General features: G+C 39.1%; 2 protein-coding genes across 36 annotated transcripts in view; one reads left to right on the top strand and one right to left on the bottom strand.

The window, feature by feature from the left end:
• Positions 1-821, bottom strand: part of BAZ2B (bromodomain adjacent to zinc finger domain 2B) — a 413,832-nt gene extending 413,011 nt beyond the window's left edge. For 10 of the 26 annotated variants that reach the window (XM_050752839.1, XM_050752838.1, XM_050752840.1 and 7 more), the window contains exon 1: positions 293-491. The gene's annotated coding sequence lies outside the window, so the exon portion shown is untranslated. Of the gene's footprint in view, positions 1-292; positions 492-678 lie in introns of those variants that run through there. The other 16 variants (XM_050752849.1, XM_050752842.1, XM_050752845.1 and 13 more) reach the window with 5 other exon arrangements.
• Positions 822-841: 20 nt separating this feature from the next.
• MARCHF7 (membrane associated ring-CH-type finger 7) overlaps positions 842-24,182 on the top strand; it is a 55,054-nt gene continuing 31,713 nt past the window's right edge. For 2 of the 10 annotated variants that reach the window (XM_050752880.1, XM_050752871.1), the window contains exons 1-2: positions 843-1,026; positions 16,913-17,079. In XM_050752880.1, coding sequence (XP_050608837.1) covers positions 16,927-17,079 — 153 coding nt within the window. In that variant the 5' untranslated portion in view covers positions 843-1,026; positions 16,913-16,926. Of the gene's footprint in view, positions 1,027-1,485; positions 1,505-2,921; positions 2,964-16,912; positions 17,080-20,276; positions 22,104-24,182 lie in introns of those variants that run through there. The other 8 variants (XM_050752872.1, XM_050752877.1, XM_050752878.1 and 5 more) reach the window with 8 other exon arrangements.

Raw genomic sequence — 24,182 nt, 5'->3', positions numbered from 1 at the left:
TTTCTGATTCATTATTCCAAATCAACATATCATCTAAATATTTCCACATATTTAGATGTAGATTTTCCTTAAACTATTTCCTTTTATTTATTAGTACTCATTCACATCTTAGTTTGCTACATTTACAGTTCTTTGAAAGTTTCATCTAATATTCACCTGACCATTCACCTCACAATTTTCCTCCCTCTTTCTAAATTGGTGAATTTGTTTACTGCAAAATCGATGGCTACGCTATTAAAGGTTACTATCACGATTTAAAAAGACATGATCACCATCACCAAGATTTACTTACCACAAGGAAATTATCACAAGGTTGGACAAACAGGCTCCAACTCTTAAGGGAAAGAGCTTGCAGTCAGATCACACAGGGAGGGCAGGGAAGCAAGCGGGGAGGGGTAGGTCGGAAAAGGCAGTGCTTGATTCAATTCAACATTCACTGCGCCACTTACCAAGCGCCAGAAAAAGAAAAAAAAAGCCAACGAGCTGGGCGTTATTTCGAGCACGGGGCCCTGCAGGTTGGCCTGTGGGCGGGGACCCGGCGCCCGGGAGGGAAGGGGCTGGCTCTGAGACGCTAGCCGGGCGGGGACAGCCACCCAGGGCCGGGCCTCCAGCGCCCGACGCCCGCACACTCGCCAGCCCAGCTGCCGGTACGCCAGCCGGCCAGCCGCTGCCGCTTACCAGTGGCGCCTCGCTGACTCCCCGGGGGCAGCTCTTCAACGGTTCCCGTAGTCAGAGCACCACCCCGCGGTGGGGTACCTCCAGCCCGCCCGCAGCTCTCGGTCCCCGCAGCTCCACCACTCTCGCGAGAAGCTAGGAAGTCCGCGAAGTGGGGGGAGGAGGAGCAGGGAGGGGCACTTAACGGTGGCGGCTGGTTCTGCGCCGGATCCGGGAGAGGGGCGGGCGCCATTGTGCTTCGCTGCGGACTGCTTTTCCTCAGTCACAGGCCTAGAACTCCAAGGAGGAAGGCGGCGGTGCTGGTCGCTGCGAGCAGGACGCGCACTGGTCAGTGCCGGCTCAGGAGCCGGGGTAATGATCTGCGGAGCTCGTTCTTCGTCCCGGGAGCTAGTTCGGGACCAGGCCGCGAGTGGGGGAAGGGAGGAAACGAAGAGGCCTGGGGACGCGGAGGCCGCTTCCTCTCAGGATGAGGTGGAGGAGCTTGGTCCGGGGCCACTGGTGCAAAGCGGGTCACGGCACAGGCCTCCTCTGCCAGGGGCCTTTTGTCGGGTGGTGGAGTTTGTGGCGGGTGGAGGGGACAGATAGTGTGTCTTCCTCAGGAACGTGTGGTGGGTGAGGGGAAGAGGCCTGAGCCCTCTTTTGGCGCGGGGCGGCCTCCTCTTGGGCCGCGGGGCGGGGGGGTCCTCGGAGCCCTGCGGGCCGTGGGCGTCGCGCGTGAGCTCGCCGGTGAGCGTGGGGCAAAGGTGGGCAGGGCTCCGGCTCGGCCAGCCCGGCCTGGAGTCGAAGTGACTTCGGCAGCGCCTTAGATTCGGCCAAGATTGTCTTATTGGTAACGTCAGGTTTTTAATATCGTGACGCCCTGAGAGTTATTTTTGTGTTGTGGTGAATTGTGGGTTCTGCAACTCGAAGTAGGTAATTGTATTAAAAATGGACCTGTTGGCCTAAGAAGTAAAAATATGGAAGGCACTGGGAGTAGGAAATTCCCTCATTTTGGTGAAACTGCGTATTGAAGATGAATGTGTCCACCCACTCACCCCAAAATGCTGCACTTAATACTTTTTCCCAAGTACCAAAGTAAATATATTGGGAAAGTCTCTATCTGGGTAATAAATTCGTCACGACTAATGTTGTTTGGTACTATTAGTTAAATGTGTCAAAGCTGAATTTGGCGAGGTTTTTTCCCCTATTTTATACGATTGATTAGATGTTTTTCTGGTTATATATTATTTTAAATCTCCACGTTTCTGTCCAGATCCAAGATGTAGGGTTAAATACGAATTTTGGATTTAAAAATCCAGTAGTGTACAGTTATTAAGAAGGAACACATGTAGTGTAACTAGATCTTTTTCTTGAGGTAGCAAAAAGTTTGTTTGAGAAATGAGGTCAGTATAATATTTTTATTTAACAGCTCTACAGCATTTCGGGAGACAGGACTGGTGCATGAGGCAGTAGCACCAGACTCAGAAGACCTGGGTTTGAGTTTTCATTTTTGCCATAGTTGTTTATGTTCATGAGATTGTCTCAGAAACATGGCAGTTCATTTCTAGAGAGGATTAAATTTGCTGAGGTGGTGTGTGAAGCAGTCACTGGGGGGACATAATACTAATCTTGGTTTTTTTCCAGTTTCATGCTGGGTCAGATGTCTTGAATAACAATTCCTACTTATTCAAGTACAAATGATTTCTTTTTTTTTGCCACTTTGGAAGAGGGCTTATTTTCCCAGATAAAGCACGAGAATGCCCAGATTATGTTCTACGTGAAGGTGTCAGGTAGCAAACTGGACCCAGAAGTCATCCATGACTCTCATGTAGCCAATTTTTAGTCCGCTCCATACCCACCTTACACAACTCTTTATCTGCTTTATGTTCAAGAATTGTCTACATTTGGACATTTTATTGTTGGAAAATAATTTTGTAATGCAAAATCTGTCAAATATCTTTAAACATTTTTGGATAATTTGTAATTTGTTGTAGTCAAATTACAAATTATGGAGAGCTTCACATTACAAGAATGAGCTTGATGTGGCATCTGCCCTCCACAACTCACTGTTTAGTCATCAGACTAATGTATAAACAACTATTATTATCTTAGTATGACTGTACAGTAATTCTGTGGGAGCATAGGGGAGGGGTGCTTACTCTTGGAAATTTTACAGGATTTATTTATTGCTTGAACTAAGATGTGAAGGATCACTAGGACTTTGATAAAGAAACTGTGCAAAGTCATGATATTATGGTTTGTTTTAGGAATTCATGATTTGTTCCTGTAGCTGAAACATACATTGAATGGTAAGTCAGAGCCTGACATAAAAGACTTTCTGTACTGTACTAGGAAATTAGTGTCTGGGTGTGGTGGCTCACTCCTGTAATCCCATCACTTTGGGAGGCCAAGGTGGGAGGATCGCTTAAAGCCAGGAGTTCTGAGACCAGCCAGGCCACAAAGACCCCATCTCTACGGGCATGATGGTGCGAGTGTAGTGGTGCACACTGCTACTACTAGCTACTTGGGCTGCTGAGGCAGGACCATCATTTGAGCTCACGGGTTGGAGAGACTGCAGTGAAGTATGATATAGCTCCGCTGCACTCCAGCCTGTGCCATAGAGTGAGACCCTGTCTAAAAAAATAAAAATAAAGTTAGTGCTCTATGCTGTGGAATGGAGAGCTATTGTGTTCCTTAACAAAATAAAAATATTTTTTAGATGATCTTTGCTGATACATCCTTCTGTTACCACAGATAATTAAGTGCCAGTAATAAAGAACAGTGGGACATGCATGAATGAAATGCACGGTGTTGCATTAGACTTCACTTTTAAACAACAAATTAAATTAACGAAGCTTTTAACTGTTAAATAAGTGAATCAACTGATCGTATTAGAATGATTACAATTTAAAAGGAATTAGATTTTAAGTTCATACTAAGATTTCTCGAATTCACCAAAGCAGAATTCAATTGCTGTCAAAAAATTTATCTTAATATACAATATTTCCTAATAATAGGATAAGCCAAAAAGTCTGAGATTGGGGAGGATGAAATTATAATTTGAGAGTTTAGGTTAGGGGGGTTAATACATTTTTTTTCTTTTTTTTTTGTGGCAGGGTCTCACTCTGTTTCTCAGGCTGCTGCAGCCCCAGTCTCCCAGACTCAAGCAGTTCTCCCACCTCAGTTTCCTAGGTAGCTGGTCACGCCACCATGTCTGCCTAATTTTTATATTTTTTTATAGAGACAGGATTTCACCATGTTTCCCAGGCTGGTCTCCAACTCCTTAGCTCAAGGAATCCTCCCACCTCAGCCTCCCAAAGTGCTGTGATTACAGGCCTGAGTGTGAGTAACAGCATGCCAGGGTTTAATTTTCATTAATCTTAATTTTCAACTTTTCTGCCCTGGCATGAACTTACATGGTCAGAGCTGGTTTTTCCTGCCCTCAAATATATTTCTCTGACTCTACTGGTTAGACTAGGTAAGTCGAACACCTAGTTTTAAAATCACCTGCTTGCTGCTCTACACCCATTTTTGTCAACAGCTTAAAAAGAAGGCAAGTTTTGAACCTTAAAAGTAGTTATCTTTCCATTATGATCATTGTACATTAGTGTGATGTTTCACACTTTGTAGAAAGAACCCTAAAATGGTTTCCACTCATTGAATGAAGATCGAAACTTGATGCTTGCAGATTAAATTCACTTCAAGGAGAACAGTTTGTCTTTTAAAGTGGTGTAGTGTAGACTTAACATCATAGTCATATTTTCTCATGGGATGTTAAAGTTTTTTCTAATTTTTTAAGATTTGGGCATACCATATTTTTGTGTTTTAAATATTTGTCAGCTAAAAATTAAGAGACACTTTTTCATTTTAAGGCCCAAAATGTTGTATACTTTCAAAGTGATTCCCTCATTGACCCACCCTTAGCTTCCAAGTCTCCATGTTTACTATGATTTCCCACTAAGAAAAAAAAAAATTCCTCAGAAGCAAATTTTTTTTTTGTTTAAGAAAAGGATATGCAAAGTATACGTAAATAATGAAATTGTAACTGTGTGTTTGTATTTCTGCGAGACTCTTGAAATATTACATTGGGGCTAGGCATGGTAGCTCACTCCTGTAACCCCAGCACTTTGGGAGGCCGAGACAGGCAGATTGTTTGAGCTCAAGAGTTCAAGACCAGCCTGGGCAACATGGAGAAACCCTGTCTCTAGGAAAAAACAATACAAAAACTAGCTGGGTATGGTGGTGCGTGCCTATAGTCCAGGCTACTCAGGAGGCTGAGGTGGGAGGATCACTTGAACCCAGGAGGTCGAGGCTGCAGTGATTGCACCACTGCATTCTGGCCTGGGCAGCAGAGTGAGACCCTGTCTCCAAAAAAAAAAAAAAAAAAGAAAGAAAGAAAGATTACATTGGTATTTTGTGTGGTTACTCTGGCCTATGTGCCATGAGTTTATCCTATAGTAGTGGTGTACTTTTAGTAATTCAATACTTGTAATCTTCCTTGGATATTTAAGATAATTCCCCAGTTAGACTCAGTTAAAATCAGAGTTTATAGAGACTGCCAGCATAAGATAATAGTATGGTAACAGTAGAAAATAAGGATAAGTTATGAAGCTTTGCTCTATGGCTGCATAACAAACCACCTCAAAACCTAGTGGATTGAAACAACTGGTTTTTACAGTTCTAGGTGCCTGTTGGGCAGTTCTACCGATTTCGCCGGGGTTTGCTCCTCATGTACCAGCATTCAGCTGGAGGATTTCCCAGGCTGGGAGGTCCAAGATGGCATCACTCATATTTGGCAGCTAGTGTTGGTGGACATATAGGCCTTGCTCTGTGTGATCATTTATGACACAGGAGTCTTGGGACAGCATTCTAAGGGAAGCTTGTAAGACCTCTTACAACCTTGCAAATCTTACAATGTCACAATCCATTCTCTTAGTCACGCAAGACTGGGGTGGGGAAGTAAGACTGCCTCATCCTAGGCAGAGCAGCAACATTGCATTACAAAGGGGGCTAATACTAGGATGGGGGAAATTTGTAGCCATATTTTGTAATTTACCATAGGTTCTTTAGACCACTATAAGAATAGATAGCCTCAAAAATGTCATGCTTGGGATTGCTTTAAAATAATAGAGTGGTTGGTAAAATAGGTTAGAGAGGTTGAATATGGATAATAGTTGAAGACTTGATTGGTACATGGAAGATCATTATTTGTGTATGTTTAAAATTTTTCGTGATAAAAACTTTAAGTCATCCTCAGGTAATCTGAACTTCGTTTTGTGAGGTATTTTAACTTTATCTTTTACTTAGTCTTTACTAGAAGAGTATTACTTAGTATTTACTACTTTGTGGTATGTAGCTACTAAGGCTGTAAACCAGCAAGTTAGAATGGGAATTCTTCTCCTTAGAACTTATGTAATACAAGTTATTTAAAAAATGCCTTTTCCTCTGGCAAATAATTGTTGCCCTCAATTAACAAAGTACGTTAAAGAAATTTTTTTAAAACTAAGTATAAAGAAGAAAAAAACACATCAATAATGCCATCACCTGAGATAACAGTAAAATGATAAAAATGGCTATTTCTTTCCAATTGTTTAATGCATACACTTAATATAAGTAATCCTGTATAGGTTTCTTTACCCTGCAGTGAATATCCTGTACGTAAATCTGGATGACTTTGAAAGATGTTTTACTATGTGTTAAAGACAAATTTCAAATAATGAAAAAGCCAACAAAATTTCTACTGAGCTGTTTATATGAAAACCTTCACACTGATGGTATTGGTTAATAACAGCTAGTATTTGCTGAACACATTCTGTGTGCCAGCAAACTTCACAATATACCTGTGAAGTTGATACTATCATTTTCACCATTTTATAGGTGAGGAGATTAAGCATTTGTTTATACCTAGAGTCATACCCAAGCATACCAAGTGAGGGGCAGACTTTAAAGCTTCCACTCAACTAGCATATTTCTACAAATAGAAATTGGCTGATGTGCAAAATTAGACAAAGATTAACTTACTTCCTGCCTAGCCTAGCCTCAGTTTTCTATTTTGGAAAAAAATGTGATACGAATTTTATTAATATATTAAATACATATTGATTAATACATTAACATACAGGAAAAGACTTTTAGGTGTGGGAGGTAGCATGTGTTAATAGGGCTGAGGCATTTTTGTTAGGCTGGTTATTTTATGACTACTATGTGACTCTTGACATATCTGAACAAGGCCATTATTGTAATAATGGGACACAGTGATCTGTAGCATAATGGAAGGGGATACATAATACTTGAGAAAAATCTTCATAAGCAGAATCAAAGAAAAACTTTTGGACATTGTACTGCTTTTAGGAATTCACAGCTTTCCAAATTTGGTAAACTAAAAATCCAAGCTCTACCTGGTAGGCAGCTTGTGGTTATGGTCAGAGAAAGCTTTAATCATAAGTAGGGTAATTGGTAGAACTCCTTTCCTCCTAATGTTTTCTTAAACTGCCTGAAGTTTTTCAGTTTACTTTTTCATAGTACCCCAAATTCTACTAGAGATAAGTTGGTGGGAAGAGTGCCAAATAGAAGGTACAGTACAAGTAGAAGGCAAGCAGGTAGCATATATATCTGGAAAAAAGTAAATAAATCAGTGTATGTAACTGAAAAATTTACTGTCAGCCACACTGCTCTCGTGTTTTCAAAACTTTATTTACAGCATTCTACTGGACCTTCTGGGCACTTCTGATTGATTGCTTATTATTATTATTATTATTTTGAGATAGTGTCTTACTCTGAGTGCAGTGGCACGATCTCCGTTCACTACAACCTTCACCTCCCCAGGCTCAAACAATTCTCCTGCCTCAGTTCCCGAGTAGCTGGGATTACAGGCATGCACCACTACCACCCGGCTAATTTTTTTTTTGTATTTTTAGTAGAGACGGGGTTTCACCATGTTGGCCAGGCTGGTCTGCTTATTCTTTATTGTAGAGACGGGGTCTCAATGTGTTACCCAGGCTGGTCTTGAACTCCTGGCCTCAAACAGTCCTGCGCCCTGGCCTCCCACAGTGCTGGAAGGCACCACAACCGTCCAGACAGCTCATTCTTTAAAACCAACTAATCTTGGTGTGCTTCGTTAACTACCCCCCCACCCCTTCCCAACCCCCTGAAAGAAAAACAGTAAAATGTTTGTTCTTCATCAGTATTATAAATAATTCCCTCCTTTCCCAGTTGTTAGGTAAATCCTTTCTGACTTAAGAAGTTTGTGTTGAATCTACCTTTTATCCATTTCCATGACTTTGGGTCCTCACCCATGGAGCCAACATGTCTCTTCCTTTAATAATCCTAATACTAATTGAGTTTGAGGGGATTTTTTTCTAGCTTATTTCCTCCTTCCCCAGTTTTTCAGTTTTACCTAGTCTACTTTTAAGCCCATCAGTTTGCTCATTTGTTGACATTGGGGCCGAATCTTGGTCTGCTTCTGCCATTTTATCTCTTGCTAATGGATTGATTTTTTCTTCCTTGAATTTTTGTGCATCGTACAAGTTTTGACTAAATGCTAAACTAAGAACAGATTAGAGACTGAGATAAATAATATTTATGCATTGATATGGGCATATTCTACTTCTGTTGGGGTATCAGTATGATGGGTTGACTTTGTTTTGTCTGTAGTTGAGATGGGTATGAGCTTTATTATTGCTTTATTTACCCTCAGAGTATTCCAGTAGTGGACTGCCACTGCGTAGTGCTTAGTATGAGGCCAAGAATATTGGAGGAGTTCCCCCCGCCCCAACCCAAGACAGAGTCTTGCTCTGTTGCCCAGGCTGGAGTGCAGTGGTGTGATCTCGGCTCACTGCAACTTCCACCTCCTGGATTCAAGCGATTCTCCTGCCTCAACCTCCCAGGTAGCTAGGATTACAGGCACGTGACACCATGCCCCGCTAGTTTTTGTGTTCTGAGTAGAGATGGAGTTTCACCATATTGGGCAGGCTGATCTTGAACTCATGACTTCGTGATCCTCCTGCCTCGCCTCCCAAAGTGCTGGGATTACAGGCATGAGCCACCACACCCAGCCATGGAGGATTTCTGGAGTCGAGGCCAATTATCTTACATAATGTCTTCCATTTTGGGTGTCCTATCCTCGTAGTATTGTTTATATTATGGCTATTGTGTATTTGTTAAAAAGTGCTCTTATTGCAGTTTCCTGTTGCTTGCCTGTATTTTTCAAACTTCTCTTTATTTAAACACACAAAGCATAGTTTTATAATCTGCCTAAAATGCTTGAGTTGATGTTTTGCTACTCCATTTTTTTCTCTCATCTTGTGTCTCGAAGACCTTGTTTGTGGTATCTTATTTTGCTGTATACTTAGTTATCCTTTGTTCGTTATACTTGAAAAATTACTTGTAGAAATAATTTGAAAGTTAGCATGAAGGCATATTCCTCTAGCAAGATTTATGTTGGCTTCTGCCATGTTCCTGGTGGATTACTGAATTGGGACCACCTTAAACCAAATTCAGGATTTGAACTTCCATTTACCAAGCAGGCAACATTAACTTGGGCTGCAAATTTGCACAAGAGCTGGTTTACTTCTATTAATAGCTTAACGCTTTCCCCTACCCCTCAAGACGGAGTCCTGCTGTGTTGCTCAGGCTGGGGTTCAGTGGCATGATCTTGGCTCACTGCAACCTCTGCCTCCCAGATTCAAGCAGTTCTCCCGCCTTAGTCTCTGGGTTAGCTGAGATTACAGATGCGGGCCACCACGCACAGCTATTTTTTTTTTTTGGATTTTTGGTAGAGATGGTTTCGCCACATTGGCCAGGCTGGTCTCAAACTCCTGACCTTGTGATCTGCCCTCCTCGGCCTCCCAAAGTGCTGGGATTACAGGCATGAGCCACTGCGCCTGGCCTAATAGCTTAACTCTTAATCTGAGGTTGTGGTCTTTTGGAGTCCACCTTATTGTGAGGAGGTGGCCTGTTAAGAGTCCTTACCTTGTTTATGTCCTGGATTTCTTCAGAGTTTCTTAGGATGCCCAGAGGAATGGAGTCACCCATTTAAAAAACAGTTCATTTTTTTCGTAGCTAAAGCAAGCCCATAGGTTTGTGAGATACAGACGGACTACATAAATTGTTGAATTGGTATGAATACAGGTTTTTTACTCTTGTTGCTGTGTCAGCCACTATTAAAATGCCTTAAGGTGAAGGCATACTTAACAGAGTAAAAGTATGTCTTATTAGGTAAACTAGCAGCTACATTATCAGCTTCAGAGAATCTTCATCCAGAAACTTTCATCTCACAAGTCAAAAAGTTCAATAAGTGAAAAATCTCAAATACTAATCATATGTTTTTTTTGTGGCTTTGTAGCTAATTACATTCCTTACACACTCAGTACCAATTCTGGAGAACAGAAAGTGTAGCCTCTTGTCAGTGCCTTGCCTTCCTCAGTCATAGACTTGTTAATGAGGAGTATGAGCATAAAATTCTAGTGGATCTATCATGACTGGGACTTCAGTGAGGCGTACTTCACTATGGCAGTTGCAAAACTTTTAATGAAGCTCAGAGCCCACACCTGCAAAATCAGCCCTGGTCATAACTTTCTTATTACCGGACAGGAAGATAGCCTAACTGTCCAGCTCTGAAATGAAATCTGAATTTTAAAAAACATGATATAGTGACAGAAGGAAAGACCATTTCATTGACCATTGAAGAAAGAGTGTACGTGTGAACTTTTTTTGCACTGTTTTTAAGTCTTGGTTTAAAACATTAAGCTTCAAATGCCTCTTTCCACTGGTCTGCTCTTGCTTATACCTTTTTCTTTTTTTTTTTTGTTTTTGAGACAGTCTTTCTCTGTTGCCCAGGCTGGTGTGCAGTGGCCTGATGTTAGCTCACTGCAACCTCCACCTCCCGGCTTCAAGTGATTCTTGTGCCTCAGCCTCCTGAGTAGCTGGGATCACAGGCGCGTGCCACCACACCTGGCTAACTTGTATTTTTAGTAGAGACAGGGTTTCACTGTGTTTGCCAGGCTGATCTCGAACTTCTGGCCTCAAGTGATCCACCTCGGCCTCCCAAAGTGCTGAGATTACAGTTGTGAGCCACCACACCCAGCCTATATACTTTTTCCTTTGTAGCACTTAGAGCTATTGAAGTTATGTAATTATTTGTGTAGTTTGTTCCCTATTAGACTACAGTTTCTTTACAGGCACCATCTCAGAATGTTTAGTGTTATCCCCCTACCTCATTCGCTTGCTGAGTATTAATTACTGTGCTTAGTGCATGAGTATCCAAAAAACTTGGTTAAATGAATGAATGAACTTAAAAAGATGCATCTTAGAACCTTCTAAGTGATTCGATAGAAGTTTCTCAAGGACTGCACATTTTTGTTCTTCACTATATTTTGTGCTTTTGACCTACAACTTATGCAACCAAATTACGTAAGTTTTCCTGTAACACCTACATTGTCAAAATTCAATCAATTTATGTGGAGGAGTTGCCAAAAATAGTTTCATACAGTATCAAATTATCTCTCTCAGAGGACTCTGCCTCTTTGCCTTCTCCCAAGGAGGTTTGTTTTAAGCAGATTTCCTACTAGGTTAGTTTAGTTCTACAAGTAAGAACTGGGTATAAATGTAGTCAGAGTAAACCATGAGAGGTATTATTAGGAAGCACTATTGTCGTAGAACTTAATATTGGCGTATGTCTTTTAAAGCATTTTGTTTCCCAAAAATTCTCAGATTGCATATACCTTTAGTGTCTTCTTAGCTACCTTGATAAAATACCACATCTGCTACTTGTTAAATTGTTCGTGGGCTTTTGCATTGTCAATGTTTAACCATTAATATTCTTTCCCCTAATGAATGCCTTTTTAAATTTCCAGTTCAGGATTTACCTCTTATTTTAATGAAGTATTTTGTATCGACTTACCAAATACGTATATAGTTTGTAAAAAGCCGATGGTAGAAAAGATTTATAATTTAGGTGACCATAAGCTTTATCATCCAAATGAGGCCACTTTTAAGAGACAGCGTAGGCACTACTAATAATTTTTCTGGGATAATAAGCATAAATTAGAATTTTTCAGCACATAAACTAGGACTGTTCTGGGCAAATAGGGAAATATGGTCATCCTGCTTCTAAGGAAAAGAGCAGTCCTTTTCCTTACCCTTTACCCCGTCTCTAGTCCCACTTTGCAAAGGCAGTGCCCCACTACTATTTACTATTTCTTTTAGGACTTACATACTTTTATTTTTCTAAACAGGGTGCTTATATGGTTATTTCATGGTTTTTCATTGTTTCCTACCATTCTTATTTCCCACTGCCCACTTCCATCTCACAATATGTAACAAATTGATTCAGTAGTCTGTATTTACATTATTATGAGTATATAAATATTAAAGAGCTCACCTAGTACAATCATGCCTCCTTTCATGAACAGCTAAGTTTTTCCAAGTTAAAAAATTAATTCTTAAAATTACCTTCTTTTTTCTAGTTATACCATCATCTCTACCACATGCCAATGAGATATAGTTTCCATGTGATGCTTTTTTTTTTCCTTAGAACTTCTGCTACCTGAGGTCCTGCTCCAGTCTGAATTGTTTGCTTCCCATGCTTTCTGCATACCATCCTCCTTAACTTCCCCTTTATTGCTCCTTCCTGAGTTTCGTATCTTGTTATTTCCTGCCTCACACTCCCTTATTTCTAGGACATGCTTTTCATTTAGCTTCATCTGGTTGTGTTTTTGGTCGTTTTGTTTTGTTGAGACCTTCCATGTCTGAAAAACATGTTCTGTTCTCCACTTCAAATTTACTTGCTAGATTGGAATTCAAGGCTAAACATTTTTCTCAGTATTATAAGCATTATTTCATTGTCTTAAGTCTTTATTGTTGCTGTTAAGCCATTCTGATTACATTCTCTTTGTATGTGACCCATTTTTTCCATTCTAGTAACTTACAGGATCTTTCCATTACTTCTGGTTTCTGCAGTTTCACGGTGATATATTGTGCTTAGTGTTGGTCTTTTTTCTTACGTAGTGTTGAGCCCTTTCAATTTGGAGAGTTCTGTTCTTCGTTTCTAGAAAAGTTTATTTGGTAATTTTCTCTATATTTCCTTTTTCTGTAACCACAGTCAAATGATAACTTTGGATAATTTTTTCATGTTACATTTGCTATTTGTTTTGGTTCTGCTTTCCAGGAGGTTTCTGCAGCTTACTCCCAATCCTTATGTTGAATTTATTTCAGTGTATCTCATTTTAACAAGTATATGGCATTTTGAATTTCCATAAGCTCTTGATTATGCTGTCTTTGTATTCTCACCCATCCTGTTCTTATTTTATGAATGAATTTTTTTATATACTTTAAGTTCTAGGGCACATGTGCACAACTTGCAGGTTTGTTACATATGTATACATGTGCCATGTTGGTGTGCTGCACCCATTAACTTGTCATTTACAATAGGTATTTCTCTTAATGCCATCCTTCCCCCCTCCCCCCACCCTATGACAGGCCCCAGTATGTGATGTTCCCCGCCCTGTGTCCAAGTGTTCTCATTGTTCAATTCCCACCTGTAAGTGAGAACATACGGTGTTTGGTTTTCTGTCCTTGCAACAGTTTGCTCAGAATGATGGTGTCCAGCTTCATCCATGTCCCTACAAAGTACATGAACTCATCCTTTTTTATGGCTGCATAGTATTCCATGGTGTTTATGTGCCACATTTTCTTAATGTAATCTATCATTGATGGACATTTGGGTTGATTCCAAGTCTTTGCTATTGTGAATAGTGCAGCAATAAACATACTTGTGCATGTGTCTTTATAATAGCATGATTTATAATCCTTTGGGTCTAATCCTTTGCATAATGGGATGACTGGGTCAAATGGTATTTCCAGTTCTAGATCCTTGAGGAATTGCCACACTGTCTTCTACAATGGTTGAACTAGTTTACAGTCCCACCAACAGTGTAAAAGTGTTCCTATTTCTCCACATCCTCTCCAGCACCTGTTGTTTCCTGACTTTTTAATGATCACCATTCTAACTGGTGTGAGATGGTATCTCATTATGGTTTTGATTTGCATTTCTCTGATGACCAGTGATGATGAGCATTTTTTTGTGTGTCTGTTGGCTGCATAAATGTCTTCTATTGAGAAGTGTCTGTTCATATCCTTCGCCCACTTTTTGATGGGGTTGTTTGATTTTTTCCTTATAAAATTTGTTTAAGTTCTTTGTAGATTCTGGATATTAGCCCTTTGTCAGATGGGTAGATTGCAAACATTTCGTCCCAATGAATGAATGTTATTTGATCTCTGTGAGGATAGAAATAAGCCCCTTTCCCCCAAATTTTCCTCTCCCTGCAGCATCTTAAAGTTTTGTTGTTACTATTGTTTACTTTGGTCCTTCTTTCGTATTGGAGGCCTTCCTTGATTACATGGTAGTCCTTGATGTTTGTCAGTTAGAGGGAAGCACTAAAAGTCCTGATGAGAAACTCTTGGTGACTAGCAGCCTTTGCTGTAGGATAGAATGGTTTAGTGAAAGGCTAGCTATTGAAGTGAAGACATTTCAAATGACATTCAGAAATCTTGTCACTGGTGTTTGGTGATCCAAGAGTAGAATCCCTTAGTCTCCTGACGGCATTGTAGAAACAGGACCATGAAAGAGTCTTTGGGTCTCAATATTGAGTGTATAAATTTTCTTTTATTTCTTAGACTGACCATGTCTAAACTCCTGCAGAGGTGATTGTATGTCGTGTGTGGGAGATGGGAGGCGTGGAGGACACAAGAGTATTATCTAGGAAATCTTTATTCTCCAGAGAATAAATCTTTAGGGGAATGGAACTGGGGAAGAATCTGAGGTTCCGCTGCTCCAGATACAGGTGTTAATTCAACAGCTTGCTGTCTGACCACATGCACCATACCCCCAATCTGTTATTTTTTTGTGATAAAATACAGAGAACATAAATTTTACCATCTCAGTCATGTTTGTGTACAATTCAGGATTATTGGATACCTTCATAATGTTGTGCAAGCATCACTAACATCTATCTCCATAACTCTTTCCATCTTGTAAAACCAAAATTTCACACTCATTAAACAGCTCCCCATCCCCCGCCAACCACCAATCTTCTTTCTCTATGATTTGACTATTCTTAATTATTTTTAATGTATCTTTTCTGTGTTTAGATATATAAATACTTACAATTGTATTACAGTTGTCTACAGTATTCAGTACAGTCGCATGCTATACAGGTTTGCTGTCTAGAAACAATAGGTTATACCATATAATCCAGGTATTAGAGTATACCATTCAGGTTTGTGTATATACACAGTTATTTTTGCACAGTGACGAAATCACCTAAAGATGCATTTCTTAGAATGTATTCCTGTTCTTGAGTGATGCATGACTATGCATACTATGCATACAATGCAATAATGTTCAGCCATAAAAAGGAAGGAAATTCTGGCATATGGTACAATATAGATGAACTTTGAGGACGTTAGGGTAAGGGAAATAAGCCAATCATGAAAAGACAAATATTGTATGATTCCACTTATATGAGATACAGTCAGAGGCCTTGTAAATCCTTGCCTCAGAATATTTTAAAATCTTTTTAAGGCCAGGCACGGTGGCTCATGCCTCTAATCCCAGCACCTTGGGAGGCCGAGGCGGGCAGATCACAAAGTCAGGAGATCGAGACCATCCTGGCTAATATGGTGAAATCCCGTCACTACTAAAAATACACAAAATTAGCCGAATGTTTTGGCAGGCGCCTGTAGTCCCAGCTCCTCTGGAGGCTGAGGCCAGAGAATGGCGTGAACCCGGGAGGTGGAGCTTGCAGTGAGCGGAGATCGTGCCACTTCACTCTAGCCTGGGCAACAGAGCAAGACTCTGTCTCAGAAAAAAAAAAAAAGCTTTTTAAATTATAGTAGTAATGTCTTTATAGTAGCACTATTACAGCTCCCAAATGGAAACAATATTGCGTATGTTCATGATAGAATGGGAAAATAAATTGTGTGCATTCATATAGTGGAATGCTATGTAAAGAAATTAGAGTGAACTTAAAACTGCATGCAACAACACAGATGAATCTCACAAACATAATGTTGAGCAAATGAAGCTGGATACAAAAGAGTACTTATTGTATGATTCCATTTATATATATTTAATAATCAGGCATGGGTAATCATTATTTTTGTCCTGGGTTTGGAAATGTTTAGTAAGGAAAAGTTGGAATTATTAATCTATAAAGTGGAAAGCACTCAGTTCCACAAAATAAATTTAGCATTTTGGTTTTTTTTTCTTAGAAGTTTTATTCATTTTATTTGCATTAATAGAATCATACTCTATGTGTAGATTTATAGATTGACTTTTTTACTTAAAGTATCATTTTCCAGTGACAGTCTTTGGAAACATTTTGAGAAACACTTTATTAGCTCTGTGATCACGTACAAATTGCTTAAACTCTCTGTGCCTGTTTTCTTATTTATAAAGTGGAGATAATATAGTACCTGTCTCACAGGGTTGGTCTGCAGATTCAGTGAACTAACAGTTAATCAGAAGGTCCTTACTGTCAGACCGTGCATATAATACTTAATAAATATCAGCTGTTGCTATTATTTTTGTTATAATTAAGAGATCCTACTGTGAGTGGTAAATAAAAAGAAAGTTCATTCATATCCCAGGCAGTGATTTTAAAATACTTTAAATGATTCTGACCTAGAAAATTCATTGTTGAGATGGGGAAATAGAAAGGTAAACAAATTAAAATGCATAGTAGTATGAAAAGTATGTATGAAATAGAAACATGTGCAGAGAAGAAAGGTACTTGTGTTTAAACCAGTGACCAAGAATTGGGTGGGTAATGTATAGACTTTCCAGGCACATACAAAGGTTTGTGAGAACATTGTGTTAAAGGGTATGCAAATAGTACAACAGGTATGAGCATTGAACACTAAAAATAGAGAATACCAAGAGAGTCAAGGACAAATTCATGTAGAATATGTAATAGACAAAGTTGAGTAAGGAAAAGAGCCAGATTTTGGAAACAACAGACCTCAGAGTGCTTCATTCCACTTTTATCATGTTTGTTTGCTTCCTTTAACGGACGGTAGAAAACCTTTGATGAACTTCTGCTTTGTGGAAGAGAAGTGGTGATCATTTCACAATTTACCTTGTCAGATATGGTTAATTTGTATAGTTAATTTTTTATTTGAGCTAATGATTAAGGAGGATTAAACATTAAAGGCTTTCATGTTTTCCCAAAGGCAATTAATGAAAATTTTCATTTAACAGAAAAATCTATAAGAATGGAGTCTAAACCTTCAAGGATTCCAAGAAGAATTTCTGTTCAACCCTCCAGCTCCTTAAGCACTAGGATGATGTCTGGAAGTAGAGGAAGTAGTTTAAATGATACCTATCACTCAAGAGACTCTTCATTTAGATTGGATTCTGAATATCAGGTAACATTTTTATTTGGAATATATGTATACAGCCTTTTTCAAAATCCCTAGGGCCACTCTTTTGAGGGTATTTTTAAAATGTAGTAGCTGGATCTGAGGCATCCTGTAATCAAAACCAATATATATGTAGCAAAATGAATAATAATTTTTCAAACTTTTTAGACTTCAGAATTATGAATAACAGATTGTAACCTCATATAAAATCATACATTTGGGCTGGGAACGGTGGCTCACGCCTGTAATCCCAGCACTTTGGCAGACTGAGACTGACAGATCATTTGAGGTCAGAAGTTCGAGACCAGCCTGGCTAACATGGCGACACCCCATCTCAACTAAAAATACAAAAAAATTTGTTTGGTGTGGTGGCACACGCCTGTAATCCCAGCTACTTGGGAGGCTGAGGTGGGAGGATTGCTTGAACCCCGAGGTGGAGGTTGCAGTGAGCTGAGATCGTGAGACTGCACTCCAGCCTGGGTGACAGTGTGAGACTCCATCTCAAAAAAAAAAAAAAAAAAAAGCTTTCCAAAGACTTGGAAAACTTTGTACATATAAACATAAGTATCAATTTTAAGTATAAATTTAAACTGGTCAATCAATGTGAATGGCTTTGTCGGAGGAACAAAAACTGTACCTCCTTTTCCTCTAAAATCACACTCATTCATCTGACCTTTCTCTGCATATACACAAAGCAGTGGTGAAATAACAAATGTTAAGTGGTTTTCTTTGAGATTACAACTTCTAAATATTTTGCTTTGAATGTTGAGTGATTTTTAAATTAACAGGTTATCTTGTTATGAAAGTTCTAAAAGTCTTTTACATGAATTTTTAAATTTGATTTTTATGGTGAATAATGAGTTTATATTGGTATGTCCATCTACTCTTATGTAGCTAGTTTTCGTTGGGAGCACAAGCTTTTCGTTTCATTTTGTTTGAAACAGGGTCTTGCTATGTTGCCCAGACTGGTCTCAAACTCTGGCTCAAATGATCCTCTCACCTCAGTCTCCTGAGTAACTGAGATTATAGGCACACACCACCATGCCTGACTAGTTCTTTGGATTTTGAAATGGCTTATCATTGTAACAAATTTAAGCTCATTGCATTTTTGGCTGAATGTTATAATTAATGTTTGATTTGCAAAAGTCTGATTTTGAGGTAATCTAAAAGAATCCTTTGAAAATTTCTGTTTGTATTAAGTATTCATATATTTATATGTTATATGATCTGATATATGACAGAGTCTCATAAAAATGTTCCTACACAGTAGTAAGCATTCTGTAAGATATTCAGAGCAAGACTGAAGTAAAAAAAAAAGAAAAAGAAAGAGAAAATGCCCATATCTGCTACCCATTTCTTAATTGACTATATGAACTGTTTACCTGGTCTCTGTTTTATTTTAAACTCCAGCTCAGTGGAACCTGGTCTCATTTTAAATGTCAATTGATATTGTACATTTTCTGCTGCTAGACAAGTTTATGATTCCTAGAGGTGTAGAATCATATATTTTGCCTTTTATAGAAATATCATGGTGACATATAAAGAGCACAGAATTGTATTTTCCCGTATTCATAAAATTTTGTCTACTAATTTTTGTCTACTTTTAAAAATATATATAGCTTATTAATGAGGAAGACAAACTTTGAAACCAGACTGTACTGCCTAGAGAGGAGTCATGTTTCATGACTTACTAGCTATTGACATCTTTTTCTGTTGTGATTGTTTTTGAGTGTTTGTTTCTCTTTTTTGAGACAGGATCTCACTCTGTTACCCAGGATGGAGTGAGTGGTGCAATCACGACTCACTGCAGCCTGGACCTCCCAGGCTCAAGTGATCCTCTCACCTCAGCCTCTCCCCCAGCAGCTAGGACTGCAGGCATGTGCCACCATGCCTAGCTAATTTTTGTGTTTTTTTGAAGAGGTGGAGTTTCACTATGTTGCCCAGGCAGGTCTTACACTCCTGGGCTCAACCATTCTGCCCATCCTTCCCTCCCAGAGTGCTGGGATTGCAGGTGTGAGCCACTGCACCTGGCTGACATCTTTATGACTTAGTATCACCTACTTTATCCAGTTGTTACAGTTACATGACAATGCTGTATGTTAAATGATAATAGTACCTGGCATATGGTAAACACTATATAAACGTTAGCTACTGCTGTATTTGTTTTTTATAATTATTATTATAATAATAATAGTGTAGGTGCTAAAGTCCTGAATATATTTAGTATCTTTATTGACATTCTCCTTAAGATATGACTGTTTCAAACTGTTTCTTCTAACTTGTTCTTAATGTTGTAGATTATTCAAAAAAAGTCCATTTCTGGTCAGGCGTGGTGGCTCACACCTGTAATCCCAGCACTTTGGGAGGCCACAGCGGGTGGATCACCTGAGGTCGGGAGTGCAAGACCAGCCTAACCAACGTGGAGAAACCCTATCTCTACTAAAAAGTTAGCTGGGTGTGGTGGCACATGCCTGTAGTCCTAGCTACTCAGGAGGCTGAGGCAGGAGAATCACTTGAACCCAGGAGGCGGAGGTTGCGGTGAGCCGAGATTGTGCCATTGCACTCCAGCCTGGGCAACAAGAGTGAAACTCCGTCTCAAAAAAAAAAAAAAAAAGTCAATTTCTTATTATGTTAAACAAATAGCAGCATTTTTTTAAAAAAACCATTTAAATGTTGGCCGGGCACAGTGGTTCACGTCTGTAATCCCAGCACTTTGGGAGGCCAAGGCGGGCAGATCACAAGGTCAGGAGATCGAGACCATCCTGGCCAACATGGTGAAACCCTGTCTCCACTAAAAATACAAAAAATTAGCCAGGTGTGGTGGAGGGCGCCTGTAGTCCCAGCCACTCGGGAAGCTGAGAGGAGAATGGTGTGAACCCAGGAGGCTGGAGCTTGCAGTGAGCTGAGATTGCACCACTGCACTCCAGCCTGGGCAACAGAGTGAGACTCTGTCTCAAAAAAAAAAAAAAAAAATTCCATGTTAATGACTTCAAAATGACCCCACCTAAATGTTGGTTGTAGTAACATATTAGTGTTGATTTCATTATGTTCCAAAATTTTAATGTCTTTAACTATCCAAGTAAAATTCAGAAATTACTTGCAAACACCCAAAATCCAAACCAAGTAGTATATTTTAAATGTTTATTGATTCTTAAGATAAATTATTTTTATAAATTTTAGGGATTTTCTTAATGCTTTTTAGTTGCTTTAAGTTGCTTACAATGGTTTTTTTAATCGCTTTTTTCTTTTTAATGGTATGGGAGCAGTTTCAACCATAATTCAACCATTTTTAGCCTGCTTTGCTTTTTTAGTTTTGATTTCAAAATTGAAACTCCTATGTTCTTAAACAAAGTGTTTCACTTTTTTGTTTTTGTTTTTGTTTTTTTTTTAAGAGACGGGGTCCTGCTCTGTCTGTCACCCAGCTTGTGGTGTAGTTGAGCAATCATGACTTAGCACAGCCACAACTTTCTGGGCACAAGCGATCCTCCTGCTTCAGCCTCCTGAGTAGCTGGGACTACAGGTGCATACCCTCCCCCACCCCCATCCCCCCAACACATACACATATGTGGCTAATTTTTTAAAAAATTTTTCTTGTAGAGATGGGATCTTGATATGCTGCCCAGGCTGGACTCAAACTCCTGGCCTCCAGCAGTCCTCCCACCTCAGCCTCCCAAAGTGATGGGATTACAGATGCAAGCCATCTTGCCTGGCCAGCATTTTATTTATCTGTTTTTTCTTCTGTAAAATGGTGATAGTGATAGTGGTTTCTTCATACAGCCACATCTATATGTGAGATGTAAGATGAACAAGATTGTTCATCATATTGTTAAGATTAATTGAAAGAAAGAATACATGTGAAGCACTTGGAACAGTGCCTAGAACATAGTATAAGGGTTCAGGTATTACTAATTATAACTATTTATAATTGTTATTTTTATTTATAATTATTTTTATTGTTAACTTACTGTTACCATTATTATTTCCTGGCTTTACATTGGTTTAAGGTAATATCTGTAGGGAATGGTATAATTTATCCAAATATTAAATTACGTGTAGTATGTTTAGTTTTATTTAGCATTGTTAAGACTACTCAATGTCAAAGGGAGCGTTTTAAAATTTTTTAGTTTTTGAGACAGGGTCTCACACTCACCCAGGTTGGAGTGTAGTGGCACTGATCTCAGCTCACTGAAGCCTCTGCCTCCTGGGCTTAAGCAGTCCTCCTACCTCAGCCTCCTGAGTAGCTTGAGAATATAGGTGTGCGCACCACACTGTGCTGATTTTTAAATTTTTTGTAGATGCGAATCATCATGCCTGGCCAGTATTTTATTTTTCTGTTGTAAGTCTATCTGTTGTAAGTCTGTTTTTATTTACAGTGTAAGTCTCACTATATTGCCCAGGCTGGTCTCGAACTTGGGAGATCAAGCAGTCTTCCTGCCTCACCCTCCGAAAGTGCTGGGATTACAGTCATGAGCTACCACACCTGGCCAGAGGCAACATTAAAAAAAAAAAAATCATTGAAGTGTTTTAACTCACAACTATTGGAGACATAAAACTTCCATTTTCTCAGGCACTTGGTAAATCTGAAGCTTCAGAGAAAAGAGGGTCAGGGGTAGGACATGATATATCAATTTCAGTTATGTTATGGACTTATTATGGGAACACCTTATATAGTGCTTGACATTTTATAGAACCTTTTTTTACTTCTGTTTTTAGTTAAGACGAATATTTGTGTCAGTTCATCTATAAGGTTCTGAAATCTAGAAATATAGGTGGTTTCTCTCAGTTACGTGATTATTATGTAATATACTTGAGCTTAAGAATCCAAGACTCTGGATAGCATTGTTTCTTTGGGGAAATGTAGATTCTAAGTTCCGAACGGTTGATTTCCTAAATATCTTTTAGTTCTCAGCCATTTGTAAGCTGCGCTTCACCTGTTACTAATCTTGCTGTTACTTCTGCTATCCCATCTTTAGATTTTTATTACAATTTGAATGATTGAAAACTATGATCATCTTACGTCTTTAGTGACAGTAAGCAAAATTTACGTTTTAAAGGAAGATTTAATTTCTATAATTCCATGTTTTTAAAGGAAAATTTAATTTCTATAATTCATATTGTTAAAAGTAAAAATGGGTTATTTGTGAATATGTAAATTTTTATGTTGATTTGGTATATTTTTCTGTAACTTTAAGGAAGCACTAGTCTGTTTAGTACTTGTTCTGTTTTGCTTTGTTGAGAGTTTGATTACTTTTAATAGGAAATAATTTTAAAAGGAGGCTTTTTATAAGGTTATAGGGGCTTTTTAAAGTTATTGATACCTTTTTTTTAGTTTGTAGATAACTGCTATAGAGATCAGTACCATTGCATATTTTGCATAGTGCAGAACCAGCGGTCATTAATTTTTTAAAAATCTACCTTATGCAAGTGTAGCTTTCAAGGAAATAAATACATAGATGCATATACAATTAAACAAGAAAATGAAAATAATTTAAAATAGGATAAGGAAAAATACAGAATACTGAGAGTAATAAATATGGAGAGTGGGTCAGAATTGTAACAGTGATAGGCATTACATAAACCCTGCAGCATTTTTAAGTTAAACTTGCTCTCATTTTGGTTATCAAGAAGATCACAGCAAAACACAACTAGCTCTGTAATGAGTATTGCATATAAGAAAAAGAGACTGGGCATGGTGGCTCACTCCTTTAATCTCAACACTTTGGGGGGCCAAGGTGGGAGGGTCACTTGTGGCCAGGAGTTAGAGACCAGCCTCGGTGACATAGTGGGACCCCCTCTCTACAAAAAAAAAATAAAAATTACCCAGGCATGGTAGCACACGTCTTAGTCCCAGCTACTCAGGAGGCTGAGGCAGGAAGTTTGCTTGAGCCCAGGAGGTTGAGGTTGCAGTGACCCTTGATCATGCAATTGCACTCCAGCTTAGGTGACAGAACAAGACCCTGTGTGAAGAAGAAAAAGATACAACGTTCCTCCGAGGAAACAAAACTTGTCAATTTGGTCTTAAAGTGTACAGAGGAGTGATACGAGTTTCTTCTGCATTGGTGTGGAGATGGGTACTCTCCATCACATGAATATTTTAAACAAGGAAGAGCTCAAAGTCTTAAGTTGTTGCTCATGGTGAAGGTAATGTTGTTCTGGAAGTTTTTCAAAGCAGAATTTATTCACTTCACAGTCAAGTCGTTAACTCATGGAAATGAGGAGCCCAGGAAAAGAATATCATTCTGGGCTAGTTTCTGTTCCTGTGCTTTACATGATTTTTAATGATTAATCATTTGCCAGTGGATAACATTAATGTAAATTTGCAAGTATCTTTAAAATTCTTTAAGAAATGTATTAAGTTATAATTTTACATACCATACAATTTGCCCATTTAAAGTTCAGTAGTCTTCAGTGTATTCACAGCTGTACAACCATTATGGTTATCGCTGCACTACTTCTCTAATCCCCCTTCCCCTACCAGTGCAAAGCAACCATTGATCTACTTTATATCTGTAGATTTCCCTATTTTGGATTTTCATATACATGAGTGGAAACAGGTACTATGTAGTCTTTTGTTGGTAGCTTCTTTAACTTAGCATATTTTCAGTGTTCATCTGTGTTGTAGCATATGTCCGTACTTTATTCTTTTTTGTGGCCAAATACTATTTCGTTGTATAGGTATGCCATATTTTGTGTATCCATTTATTTTCTGATGGACATTTGGGTTGTTTCTACCTTTTGGCTATTATGAATAATGCTGCTGTAGACATTCATATGCAAGTTTCTGTGTGGACTTGTGTTTTCACTTGTATTTGGTATGTACTAAGAATGGAGCCGGGCATGGTGGCTCATGCCTGTAATCCCAGCACTTTGGGAGGCCAAACGTCAGGAGTATTTAAGGCCAGCAGTTCAAGACCAGCCTAGGCAACATAGTGATACCCCATCTCTACAAAAAATTTTTAAAACTAGCCTGATGTGGTGGTGCACACCTGTAGTCCTAACTTTTGGGGAGGCTGAAATGAAAGGATCCCTTAAGCTCAGAAGGTTGAGGCTTCAGTGAGCTATGATGGCACCACTTCACTACTACTTGGGCCAGAGTGAGACCGTATCTC

Source organism: Macaca thibetana, chromosome 12 (assembly GCF_024542745.1).
Source record: "Macaca thibetana thibetana isolate TM-01 chromosome 12, ASM2454274v1, whole genome shotgun sequence".
Classification (NCBI taxonomy): domain Eukaryota; kingdom Metazoa; phylum Chordata; class Mammalia; order Primates; family Cercopithecidae; genus Macaca; species Macaca thibetana.
Note: the sequence above shows the minus strand (reverse complement) of the source record. Positions and strands in the feature narration are given on the sequence as shown.